Here is a 14,388-nt window from a genome sequence, read left to right as displayed (position 1 = left end):
TTAAAGTTCCAACCCTCATAGAAAGTGCAGAGAAACTAAGGTGAAATGACTGCATAAAAAAGTGAAGAAATTAAAAAATGAGTAATTGCACTAGCTCAGCATATAGAAAATTTAAAACAAAGCTCGACGAAATTAAAAGCAAGGGCCATAACATTAAGAGTGCAATGATAATTCCAATGTTAAAAGCAGAGGAGAGAGTTTATATGTGGAAAGAGTAAATTGAAGGCCTCTGTGAGGGGAAGGACTTATGTCATGACGTGATGGAAAAAGAAACAGGAGTTGACAAGGAAGAGATAGGGAATCTGGTATTACGATCTTAAAAGAGCTTTGGATGACTTAAGATCGAATAAAGCAGAAGGGAAGGATAAATTCCATTGGAAATTCTTAAAACCATTGGGGAATATGGCAACAAAATGGTGTGTAGAATGTATGAGACTGCTGATAGACCATCAGACTTTCTGAAAAGTGTTACCCACACAGTGCTGAAGATCAGCAAAAGCTGAAAAGTATGAGAATTATCACACAATAGCTTAACATCTCGTGCAACCATACTGCTGGCAAGAATAATATAAAGTAGATGGGAAAAGAAAATTGAGGATCTGTTAGATGACAGTCAGTTTGGCTTCAGGAAAGGTAAAGGCACCAGAGACGCAGTTCTGACTTTGTGATTGATAATGGAAGAAAGACACATTCATAGGATTTGTCAACCTGGAACAAGTGTTTGACAGTGTAAAATGGTGCAAGGTGTCCAAAACTCTGAGAAAAGTAGGGGTAAGCTGCAGTATAGAGTATGCACAAAAACAAAAAGGAAAGAATAAGATTGGAAGAACAAAAAGGGAGTGCTCATATTAAAAAGGGTATAAAATAGGGATGTTGTATTTCACCCCTGCTGTTCAAGTTATATGTCAAAGAAGCATTGACAGAAATAAAAGAAAGATTTTGAGAAGGGATTTGAAATTGGAGGTGCAGGGACATCAGTGATAAGAATTGATGGTGACATTGCTATCCTCTGTGGAAGTGAACAAGAATTACAGGATCAGGATGTCAAATCAAACACCTTTCAGCTGTCTGGTTTCCAAACTTATTTTATTTCGCTGCCAGTTTCATCAGTTTACTATGCCGACTGTTTAAAAGTTGGCAGATGATGGTTGAACTGATCGTTAGAGCAAGCATAAATCTATTAACACCAGTATTGCTGTCCCCTGGTTTGACCATAACCGAGATAGAATCTTCCTACATGTCGGTCAGGGGCCTGAAGATGGCGTAATAAAACGCTGGAACAGGTAGCCGAATAAAATAAGTTTGGAAACTAGACGGCTGAAAGGTGTTTGATTTGACATCCAGTATAAAACAGCTGAGTCCCTCAACCATCTCTGAAAAGATGGACATTACAGGATCTGTTGAATGGAATGAATAGTCTAATGAGCACAGGATATGAACTGAGAATAAATGAGGCAAGACAAAAGTAATAAGAAGTAGAAGAAATGAGAATACCAAGAAACTTAACAATAGAATTGGAGGACACAAAGTAAATGAATTTAAGGAATTCTACTACCTAGCAGCAAAATAACCCATGATGGACAGATCAAGGTCATCATAAAAAGCAGAGTAGCACTCTGATCAAGCAGACACAGCAAACCCAGCTAAATATCGCCCCATAACATGCCTACCAACAATATACAAAATATTAACTTCAGTCATTACACAGAAATCAATGACACATACAACACAGAACAAAATTATAAATGAAGAACAAAAAGGCTGTTACAAAGGAGCACGAGGATGTAAAGAGCAACTGATAATAGATGCAGAGGTGACATATCAAGCTAAAACTAAACAAAGGTCGCTACACTACGCATACATTGATTACCAAAAAGCTTTTGATAGTGTAACCCACTCATGGTTACTACAGATATTGGAAATATACAAAGTAGATCCTAAATTGATACAGTACTCCTGGCCCAGGGAAGTCGACTAGTATGAAATATAGGCCTTGATTTGTGGAAGAAATTTCCAATTCTGTGTACATTTGGAGCGCACAGATATGGCAGTATATGGTGGACTGTGGGAAAACGGGACCAGAAGAGAATTGAAGCATTCCTCAATTACAATTTGGCTCATGAAAAAAGGATTTTTATGTTCACAATTTTAGTAAGGCTTTACATTTGTTTTTGCTAGATGTTTTACCTACATTTGACAAAGTAAATATAAATTTGCTTTTAAGTGTGTGTTGCATCCATTTACTACAAGATCGGGTGCTGGACATCGCAAAATTTGATGTGTAAAGTTGTATAACCTTCAGTGGTAAAATCCTCTCCTCTTTTTGAGGTTGATTATCACAGCAGAATAAACCAGAGGGGTAATAGTGATTTGATCCTTTGTGGTTGTCTCAAGTGTGGTGGTGGTGGTGATGAGAAATTCTTTTCATCTGTTTGAAAATACTGCACTGCTGTGTGTGAATACATGGTTCACAAATTCCCATTGAAAAGTGAAATGCTTAGGAATTCTACAGTTGTGCAAATGAGATTTTTTTAGCATGCATCATTTTACACCCTGAAGAATTGCATGGAAAAGTTTCCAGTGTTATTGAATGCCATTCTCAAGAGAGGATTTCATAAAGATATTATAAACTCTATAGAAGGTAATTATCATAAAACCAACCCCAGGAACTACTATAAAATCTTTGGGAAACAACTACAACAATATGAAGCCCCTACACTAATACTGAAAGTTGAAGATGGAAGAATGACACACAGTAACAAGGAAAATGTAGAAATTGTGGCAAATGCATTTAACAAACTTCTGAATTGCGAGGAACCCAAAGAACTCTTACAAATCAACATAAATACCCCAATAAAAACCAAACCTAACAAACTAGGCCCTCCAACTTTCCAAGAAGTAGAAAAAATTCTTAAAGAACAAAAAAAATTATAAGGCATGTGGAGAAGATCAGGCTTTTGTTGAGATGTGGAAATATGCAAGTGACAGCCAAGGCCTCCTTACACATGGCTCTAACAAAAATTTGGGTAACAGAAAGATTTCCCGAACATTTGACCACAGCTATTATCCACCCACTACACAAAAAGGGAGATAAGAGCAACCCAGACAACTACAGAGGAATCTCTCTCCTAGATTGCCCATACAAAATTCTATCCAAGATCCTATATGAAAGAATCAAGGAGCTATTAGAACAGGAGTTAGGGGAATATCAGGGAAGTTTCAGACCATGGAGAAGCTGTGCAGAGCAGATAATTAGTTTAAAATTGATTATGGCACACTACAAGAAACAGAACAAACCTCTGGCAATAACATTTGTAGATTTTAAGAAGGCATATGACTGTCTCCACAGACCTCCAGTATTAAAAATTTTAAGAAATCTAGGACTCCATCCAAAACTAATTAAAATAATACAACTCACTCTAACCAACACCAAATCCAAAGTGAAGTTTAGAGGAGAAATTTCGGAACCATTCCTCATAAAAACAGGCTTAAGACAAGGTGACTGCCTATCACCATTACTGTTCAACTGTGCACAGGAATACATAATGAGAGAATGGTACAAGGACAATCCAAAGATGATGAGAATTGGAAGTGAAAAAGATGATATTAGCTTAAACTGCTTGGGATTCGCTGATGATCTTGCTCTCCTTGCCAACACCGTTCAAGAAGCCAGGCAACAAGTGAAATCACTACAAGAAATAGCAGAGAAAGTAGGCCTTAGAATATCATTTGAAAAAACGGAGATTATGCTAACTGATCCACCATTTGCAAACAAAATTACAATAGGAGAACAGGAAATCAAAATTGTTGATAAATTTAAATATTTAGGCGAAATAATAGCAATAATAATAATAGCAATAATAATAATAATAATAATAATAATAATAATAATAATAATAATAATAATAATAATAATAAACCCCGTGGAGGCCCGGGAAAAGAATAGGCCTCCGGTATGTTCTGCCAGTCGTAAAAGGCAACTAAAAGAACAAACCACTAATAGGGCTAACCCCACTTTTAGTGTGATTACTTGGTTCAGGACGGAACTAAAGAAGCCTCGGACAAGCGCCGTCATGGTCGGGGACGACGCTTGAACCCTATGCCCGCCCACAATGGTAACGACACTGCTAGCCAACTGGAAAATGATTTAAATCCAAATAGAGGTGTTTTGCAGGATATGCTTCCTGCAACCACCCTAGAAGGAAACCAAAGACAGAGGATGAGATGGTCAGATGAAGTTAATCGACACCTCATGTCCTGTTATTACCAAGCAACAAACCTAGGAACCAACACAACTGGATACAGATCACAAGTATACACAACATTTATTACCAGATACCCGGAATTAAAATTTTTAACAGAACGACGACTAGCTGATCAGATCTGTGTAATAATAAAAAATAACAGGATACCCCAGTCAGAATTAGAAAACATCAAACAACAAGTACAACAAATACTGGAACAAAATAATGTGCAATTAGAAGAAGAAGAAGAAGAAGAAGAAGAAGAAGAAGAAGAAAATACAGAAGGATTCATGATTGCAATACAGGATCAAACAATAAACACCAGATATTACAGCAAGCATATTATTAAAGATCCCAATACCACAACAGATAAATGCAGACTTTGCAAACAACAAATAGAAACAGTAGATCACATCACAAGCGGATGTACAATACTAGCAAATACAGAATACACCAGAAGACATGACAATGTAGCAAAAATAATACATCAACAACTTGCCATACAACATAAACTAATAAAACAACACGTTCCCACATACAAGTATGCACTACAAAATGTACTGGAGAATGATGAATACAAATTATATTGGAACAGAACCACTATGACAGATAAAACCACCACATAAGAAACCTGACATCATACTCACCAATAAAAAGAAGAAATTAACACAACTAATCGAAATATCCATACCCAATACAACAAATATACAGAAGAAAACAGGAGAAAAAATTGAAAAATACATCCAACTGGCTGAGGAAGTCAGTTGGCATTATACCACTTATAGTATCAACTACAGGAGTCATACCACACAATATCCACCAGTACATCAATGCAATACAGCTACTTGCAAACGTATATATACAACTACAGAAATACGTAATTATTGATACGTGTTCAATAACCCGAAAGTTCCTAAATACAATGTAACATGTACCGTACAGTTAAAAGGAAGTCACGCTTGATGAAGGTCCGCGTCACTTTCGATTTTTAACCAGCCCTAAGGTCTGAGAAAAATAGAAATAATAATAATAATAATAATAATAACAACATACAATCTAAATGAGAAGCCATCATGGTAGAATAGAATTAAAAAAAAAAACTGAACTACACAAATTACATTACCAAAACTACATACAACAAAAAAAGCCTATCTATAGATGCAAAATTAAAACACTATAAAACAATTACACAACCAGAAATAACGTATGCAGCTGAAACTATCTTCAAAACAACTAATACAGCAGAAATTGACAGAATGCTAAAAATAGAAAGAATAATAATTAGGACATGTATAAATAAACGGTATAAAATAAATGGACATTGCAGAATAGCATCAAATGAAACAGTATATAAGAAAATAGAACCAGTCATGAGCACAATCAGGAAGAAACGCATCTCATTCTTTGGACATCTGATGAGAACTCCAGAAAACAGAATTAGTAAAAAAAAAAATACAAAAATTGTGGAATAGCAAGAGCAACATTAAATGGATCACAGAAATTAGAGAAGATATAAAAGAACTTCAAATTACAGTAGATGACCTAAAAAACTAGACAGAGAAAACCAGAATACTGCAAGACCCGCAAACCAGACTGCAAATGAAAATCAATAAAAGGAGTACAGGAAGAGTGGTCTCAGATGAAGAAAGAAAGAAAATATCTGAAAGAATGAAGAAATATTGGGCAGACAGAAGAGCAAAACACCTTTCTTATAAGAATAGACTCTAATAATTATATTACCTAAATATCATATTAAGTTATTGTTGAACCAAATTGTATCCCCGTCTAAGAACTTGTTTACAACTTTGTATTTTTTACTAGAGTGGTACAATGAAGGCCATAAAATAAATAATAAATAATAAATAATAGAATGCCATGGATGAACTACAATCACAGGTCCGTGCATTTCGGGTATATAATTTAACAAATGAAATCTTAATGAAAGAAAGAATTGATCTGCAGTGGTACTCGATAGGAAAATAAAGAAGTAGTGATGGAAGCTCAAAATTTGGCAGATTACTTCATGTTATGTAAGTTCCTTACAACAATTCTGTATGTAAGAGGATATTTAGTCAGGTAACTAAAACAAGAACACGGTTTAGTTCACCTACTTACTGGTAACAAAACATTTGAGAGATTGTTGACAGTAAAATCAAGAATGCAGGGTGACTGCTTTCGGCAAACCTTTGACAAAGAATGTCTGAGAAAGGCAAAATCTGGTTCCGGATGTCATTTACAATGACTGTCAAAGAATGGTTTGATGAAGCTTTCCATGCTACTCAATCCTGTGCATACCTCTTCATTTCTGAGCAACTCAACCTACATCATTCTGAATCTGCTTACTGTCTTCATTTCTTGATCTCCCTCTACAATCTCCCCCCCCCCCTCCCTCCCAACACACACACACACACACACACACACACACACACACACACTTGCCTCCAGTACTTGATGTCTTAAAAAGTGTCCTATCCACCAATCTCTTCTTTTAGTCAAGTTGTGCCACAAATTTCTTGTCTTCCCAATTTTATTCAGTGCCTTCTCACCAATTACATGATCTACCCATTTAATCTTAATCATTCTTCTGTAGCAGCACATTTCTATTCTCATCTTGTCCAAACTTTTTATAGTACATGTTTCATTTCCATACATGGTTACACCCTTCAGACAAGACTTTGTAATACTTAAGTCTATATTCAGTGGTAACATGTTTCTCTTCTTCAGAAATGCTGTCCTTGCAATTATCAGTCGACATTTTCTATCGTCTACGTCGACCAACATCAGTAGTTTTGCTTCCCAAATAGCAAAGTCTGTCGACTACTTTCAGAGCCTCATTTTGTAATCTAATTCTCTCAGCATAACCTGATTTGACTACATTCCCTTATCCTTGTGTTGCTTTTTTTATGTGCATCTTATATACTCCTTTCAGAACACTGTCTGTTCCATTCAACCACTGTCTCTGATAGAATTACATTATCATCGGCAACCTAAAGGTTTTTATTTCTTCTCCCTCAAGTTTAATTTGTCCTCCACATTTTTCTTCGTTTTTGGTTTACTGCTTGCTCAATGTACAGGTCGAGTGACATCGGGGATAGGCTACAGTCCTGTCTCACTCATTTCTCAACCACTGCTTCCCCTTTATTCCCCTCAACTCTATTACTGCCATCTGGGTTCTATACAAGTTGTAAATAGCCGTTTACTCCCTGTATTTTACCCCTGCAACCTTCAGAATTTCAAAGAGAGTATTCTAGTCAATGTTGTCAAAAGCTTTTTCTAAGTCTATGAATGTTATAAACATAGATTTGCTTTTCCTTAGCCTATGTTGAAGATAAATTGTAGGGCCAGTATTGCCTCGTGTGTTCCTGCATTTCTTCAAAATTTGAAGTGATCTTCTCAAGGTTGGCTCCTACCAGTTTTTCCATTCTTCTTCTTCTGTAAAGAAATTGTGTTAATATTTCGTAACCGTGACTTATTAAACTGATAGTTCTGTATTTTTCACATCTGTCAGCAACTGCTTTCTTTGGAATTGGAATTATTACGTTCTTCGTGAAATCTGATGATATTTGCCTGCATCATACATCTTCCATACCAGATGGAAAAGTTTTGTTATGGCTGACTCCCCCAAAGCTATAAATAGTTCTGGCAGAATGTTGTCTACTCCCTGGGCTTTGTTTTGATTTTCAGTGCTCTGTCAAGTTCTTCTCACACCATCATATCACCCACCTCATCCTCATCTAAATAGTCTTCCATTTCTATAATATTGCCTTCATCTCCCTGGTAAAGACCTTCTACATACCCATTTCACCTTTCAGTTTTCCCTTCTTTGCTTAGTACTGATACCCATTATGAACATTGGCAAAATAATCACCTTCTGCAGCATTTTGTAAGTGGAAGTTTCAGATAAGTTTCTGCCCTTCTTCTGTATTGAACTTTTTCTGAGTAAACATTTTGTTCTAATGTGCATGTTGTTAGTGGGGTGGTATGTAATCAGTTCACAAAAAAAAAATATTGAGTTTGTTTGTCCCAAAATGTAAGTCATTCAAACAGATAATTTGCTCAGATTCCACAGAGATATCAGCTGTGACATTCACAGTGAGAAAAAGCTCTTTATTTGCCAGACGAGTCTGAAATGGGTTCAAAGTGTTTCCTGCCTGACAAGAAGTCAGTCTGGTGGCTTTGCTTGTGTTACTTTTATGTTCTGGAGTGTGCCACCTGACAGACTGCGAGAGATATCACCTGTGACATTCACAGTGAGAAAGAGCTCTTTATTTGCCAGGCGAGACTGAAATGGGTTCAAAGTGTTTCCTGCCTGACAAGAAGTCAGTCTGGTGGCTTCTACATCTACATCTACATCCATACTCCGCAAGCCGCCTGACGGTGTGTGGCGGAGGGTACCTTCAGTACCTCTATCGGTTCTCCCTTCTATTCCAGTCTCGTATTGTTCGTGGAAAGAAGGATTGTCGGTATGCCTCTGTGTGGGCTCTAATCTCTCTGATTTTATCCTCATGGTCTCTTCGCGAGATATACGTAGGAGGGAGCTTGACTCTTCGGTGAAGGTATGTTCTCGAAACTTTGACAAAAGCCCGTACCGAGCTACTGAGCGTCTCTCCTGCAGAGTCTTCCACTGGAGTTTATCTATCATCTCCGTAACGCTTTCGCGATTACTAAATGATCCTGTAACGAAGCGCGCTGCTCTCCGTTGGATCTTCTCTATGTCTTGTATCAACCCTATCTGGTACGGATCCCACACTGCTGAGCAGTATTCAAGCAGTGGGCGAACAAGCGTACTGTAACCTACTTCCTTTGTTTTCGGATTGCATTTCCTTAGGATTCTTCCAATGAATCTCAGTCTGGCATCTGCTTTACCGACAATCAACATTATATGATCATTCCATTTTAAATCACTCCTAATGCGTACTCCCAGATAATTTATGGTATTAACTGCTTCCAGTTGCTGACCTGCTATTTTGTAGCTAAATGATAAAGGATCTATCTTTCTGGTTATTCGCAGCACATTACACTTGTCTACATTGAGATTCAGTTGCCATTCCCTGCACCAACTTTGATGTTCTGGAGTGTGCCACCTGACAGACTTTGTTGCTTGAAATTGATTCTATGCTTCATAAAAGACACACAGAATCTGTTTGAGCAACCAGTAGTGGTTCTTACTTTCTCTAAAGATCTCACGCTCCTCCGTTCGGAGGCATCTGTAAAGCAGGGAAACTGGTTTTCGGTTGCAGGTTCTGAAGAACTTGTTCGAGAAGTGCTCCAGGATACACACGCTGACACTATCCGATCGAGTACTGCAGTCCGAGGAATGTTCGGAGGCAGTGTCACGTCTAGAGCACCTCCGAGTACTGTCTCTGGCTGTAAGCTACGCGGGGAGCGCTCCCGTGCTGGGACCTTTGGGCGACGGGTGCCCGAGGCTAGCCGAGGTTGACTTCGGAATCGCGACTCCCTATATGGATGACCTGAGGCACTTCTTCAATGGCAAGAGGAACACTCTCAAGTCTGTACGGATAAAGTGGACGATGGCTGGAAGAAGGTGAGTGCTGTTAAATCTCGTTGTATCACTGTCTAACTTTTAATTGTCACTGTGTGTGGTTGACAAGTGTGCTTTACGTGCATTTGGTGTCTTCACACTACGTAATATATCCTGTGCATTTCCTTTGCAGTAATTCAATATTCAGCATATTCCTTCTTCATTTATGTGCAGGTAATCGTTAAATGCTAAATGTAAAGGAGACTTCAAATTATTGCTATCGCACCTTTAACCCTTATATGCTTAGTCAGGTCAGAAAGATGAGGGACATAGGGAGCCAGTTCCACTGTTACTGTCCCTTATGCCCTATTGAAAACTGTTGTCACTCTCATTGTTTCCTCGTACCGTGTGTTTTGACTTGTGACTGTGTGGTGTGCGTACTGTAAGACCTTCGGTACACACACCATCAGATTATTTGACTTGTCGCTCTAACGAAGTAGATGAGTGTCAGCAATATGTCTCGTGGTCTTATCGTGGTGTGTTTATCTTCTGCCGTTAGGCCAGGCGATAGAAATGCCACTTGCACGCTTACAGTGGCAGATTGACGGTGACCGACATTAAACAGAACTTGATTAATTTTCACACACATTTATTAAAATAATAAAAAGCATAGACATTATGTAACTTGATTCTGGATGCTGTTTACAATTGACAATCTGAAGTTCCTTTGGTCATGGTACGTTAATCTTATTCTCACATATCTCTGATACTTGACAAAGTGTCTATACATTTCTCTTCATGGCTATGTACAGGAATATGATAATCTTATTAGGCGCAGACTGAAACTTGACTATAGACTGGCACAGACTAATGCAGACTGGCACAGACTAATGCAGACTGACTGATCGGAGGTCTGTACACTCGTTATAATACCTCGCGCGTTCAGGTATCACTGTGCGAGTGTGATCCGTGAGGAGAAAAGGTTCTACGTTAGCAGCAATCTCATTGGCTGCGTTACATATTAATACGCGGATCGGTGGAAACAGAATTTGGTCTGTCTCTAAGGCAGCGCCATCTCGTAGTGCGGAGACGGACGAGCGCTGTGCCAGCGCTGTTGTGCTTAGCGGGGCGCGCTCTAGTGGGAAAGTTGTGTACGCGCTGACTACGCGGAACTATGTACACAACAGACTGCCTGTGACAAACTATGCTTTAGAATGTAATCACCTACACCGAGGTGACAAAAGTCACGGAATAGCGGTACGCACATAAACAGATGGCAGTAGTATCACATACACAGGGTATAAAAGGATGGAGCTGTAGTTTGTTCTCGGGCGATTTGTGTAAAATGGTTTCCGGCACGATTATGGCCTTAGTCAGGAATTAAGACTTTGAATGTGGTGTAGTGGTTAATAAAAAAAGAAGAGAGAAGAAAAGAAAAGGAAAGGTTGAAAATGTGGGAAGAAATGGTGAATAAAAAGGGGGTTTTAAAATTGTTAATGACTGTGAAAAAGGGAAAGAATGAAATGCAAATCGGACTTCGTATTACAGAAAAGTTATCGGACCTCGTGATTCGGAAAAGCTATTGTTGGGGTGGTCCCTGTGGCGTTTCTGAGCAAAAGTCGAACCAATTTCCACTACAAAAATTATTTGAAAGAAGAACAGAGAACAAAAAAATGTGATTAACAGGGGGAAATGGCATAGATAAGAGTTCATCCTTTACCATGTTAACATGTCTTCTTTCGTGCGGCGTCCAGGTCTTCGAAAATCTCCTACTTCATTTCTGCGTGAAAAGTAGTAGCTGCTCCGAAATCTTGCAAACATCCAGGAATCACTAATTTATACAAATCAAAATCATCTTGAGATTAAATGCAATGTATTTTATGTTGCTGCTTCCATCCTCTGAATATATATGAGGGAACGAATGTAGCGCGGCGAAATTCAAAGTCCTGCTACAGTGGAACTTGTAGATGCAGCAAAACACATTGCAGTGTTACGTGCTGTTCAAGCAAACGACATTTCATACCCTTTGTTTAGTACAAGGAAAGATGATCGTGACAGAATAATATTAAATACGGAGTAAGTCACGGAATGTATACTGTGCACTGGTGTTTGTTTTCGTATGTACAGACATTAAATGGGAGGTGTGGAATAGGAGAAAATGACCAGGTGTAACGAGAAACTGGATCACCTGTTACGTGTTACAACGGGTGGGGAGGGTCCTTTCATGTTTTGGCATCACAGCTTGACGGCAGCTTGACATTCAGGGAGCAGCCGCTCTCCAGGAATGAAAACGAGACAAGATGGTTTTGTAACAAAAGACATATGTTGTAATTTTGATTGTCATGTTAAGCCTTTGCGGTGTATTTCATATGTAAAGTTGTGTTCTACTCAAATTCATGAGTCACTCTAATGATCTGTACACACATTCTAGTAAATATATGTTTGTAAAAGGAAAGTAGTGTATGTGCTTTTTCATGACACGAGTAGAAGTTATCTTCTTTTGCTCCAGTAACAGTTGCAGAATGTGAAGAAGTCGAGCATTTCCTCCGCTACAAACGGGATTTCAGATGCACCGATTAGTGGAACCTCTGCTTCCAGAGAATACATCAGAGACGAAGTCAGGTGAACACATCTCTTGAAGAGTTCTGACTCTGCTTCGACTAGAAGGAGTGAGCCAGCAGCCACATAAAACCCTAAACCAACAAGAAAAACACTTCAGCATGGTGCATTCCATTTTGGAAATTGTTACGGAATTCAACATTCCGAGATGCACAGTGTTGAGAGTGTTTTGACAATACAAAATTTCGGGCATTACGTCTCACCACAGACAATGCTGTGGCCAGGGCCTCCACTTAATGACCAAGAGCAATGGCATTTGTTAGAGTTGTCGGTTCTAACTTACATGCAACACTCCACTTAGAACAGCAGAAACCGATGTGGGATGTACGACAAATGTATCCGTTAGGACAGTAAGGTGAAATTTAGCATTAATGGGCTGTGGCAATGCGAGTGCCTATGCTAACGGCGTGCGACACTTCTCCTGGGCTCGTCACGATAACTGACTGGAAATGGTTACATTCGGCTAACAGGAAACCATTTGCAGCCATAGGTGGACTTCACGTTCCTAAACAACAATGGAATTTTTATGGATGACAGTGCACCGTGTCACCGGGCTACAATTATTCACGATTGGTATTGAGAACATTCTGGACAGTTTGAGTGAACAATTTGGCCTCCCATAATACCAGATACAAATATCATCGAATATTTACGGGACATAATTGAGAGATAAGTTCACCTGCCAAGTTAGCCGAGAGCGCTAAGGCACTGCTTCCCGGACACGGGTAGGCTCACCAGCCCCGGATCGAATCCGCCCGGCAGATAAATGACGAGGCCAGCCCGGTTGTGGCTTTTAGGCGGTTTTCCACATCCCACTAGGTGAATACCAGGCCGGTTCCTACATCCCGCCTCAGTTACACGATTCACACACCGTACACACGTTTGCACTAATTCCCGATTTACACTAGACGCAGACAGCTGGGGCACACAGATTCCGTCCCGGGGGGGGGGGCAGCAGGGGGGGGGGCAGCAGGGGGGGGGGGGCAGCAGGGGGGTGGGCAGCAGGGGGGGGGGGGGGCAGCAGGAAAGGCATCTGACCACCTCTTCAAACTAAGCGTGCCAAATCCTATCATATCTGTGCAGACCCTGTGCACACTGCGGGATTAAGGTGCTAGCAATAGATAGAGTAGACAGATCAGTTTGTGCACAAAATTCTGTACTGGCAACAGTTTCACAGTTATGGAAGGCTATAGAGGCAGCATTGCTCAATATTTGTGTAGCAGACTTCCAAAGACTTGTTGAGTACACGCCACGTCAAGCTGCTGCACTGTGCTGGGCAAAAGGAGGCCTGACACAATATTAGCAGATACCCATGACTTATGCGTCCTCAGAGAGAGTGAGTGAGTGAGAGTGTGTGCACGTGCGTGTGCGCGTGCGTGCGTGTTATATAGTATGTCTGTGAAATGACCTCATGTGAGCGTTTACATGATGTGATCACCATCCAAGTTATTCACAGATGAAGAAATCTACATCTACATCCATACTCCACCAACCACCATAAGGTGCATGGTGGAGGGTTTTCTGTACCACTACTGGTCATTTCCTTTCCTGTCCCATTCGCAAATAGAGCGAGAAAAACAATTGTCTATAAGCCTCCATGTGAGTCCTAATTTCTCTTTTCGTTGTGGTCCGTAAGCGTAATGTACGTTGGCAGCAGTAGAGTCGATCAGCAGTCGGTCTCAAATTCTGGATCTGTAAATTTCTGCAATAGTGCCTCTTGAAAAGTGTGTTGTTTTCCCAGCAGGGATTATCCATTTGATTTTACAAAGCTATTATGTGAAAGCTGCTACGAACTGATGACAGTGTCTCTGTCAAAGGCAAGTTCAGGAAGAGGAGAGGACAGTGTTAAATAAGTGAGCACGATTTGGATTTAGGTGTGGTTGCTATTAAAGTGACAAATCTTTAAATTCATTTGCTATTGACTTGACGTCTGTCACTTGCCACTACTGTGTTGCCACGTTGGGTGCTGGAAACCACTCTACTATAGATGACACACAGATATGGTCACTTCAAAAAAGTTAATGTCTAACATGGAGCGGTGTT

The 14,388-nt window shown here is 39.6% G+C and overlaps 1 protein-coding gene across 1 annotated transcript in view; it reads left to right on the top strand.

Annotated features, from left to right (window-relative positions):
- LOC126109813 (F-box/LRR-repeat protein 17-like) overlaps nt 1–14,388 on the top strand; it is an 89,665-nt gene that overhangs the window by 30,917 nt on the left and 44,360 nt on the right. The window contains exon 5 of the mRNA XM_049914873.1: nt 9,485–9,789. Within this exon, the coding sequence (XP_049770830.1) occupies nt 9,485–9,789 (305 nt within the window). The remainder of the gene's footprint in view (nt 1–9,484; nt 9,790–14,388) is intronic.

Source organism: Schistocerca cancellata, chromosome 12 (genome assembly GCF_023864275.1).
Source record: "Schistocerca cancellata isolate TAMUIC-IGC-003103 chromosome 12, iqSchCanc2.1, whole genome shotgun sequence".
In the NCBI taxonomy this organism is placed as follows: domain Eukaryota; kingdom Metazoa; phylum Arthropoda; class Insecta; order Orthoptera; family Acrididae; genus Schistocerca; species Schistocerca cancellata.
This window is presented reverse-complemented; position numbering and strand designations above follow the sequence as displayed.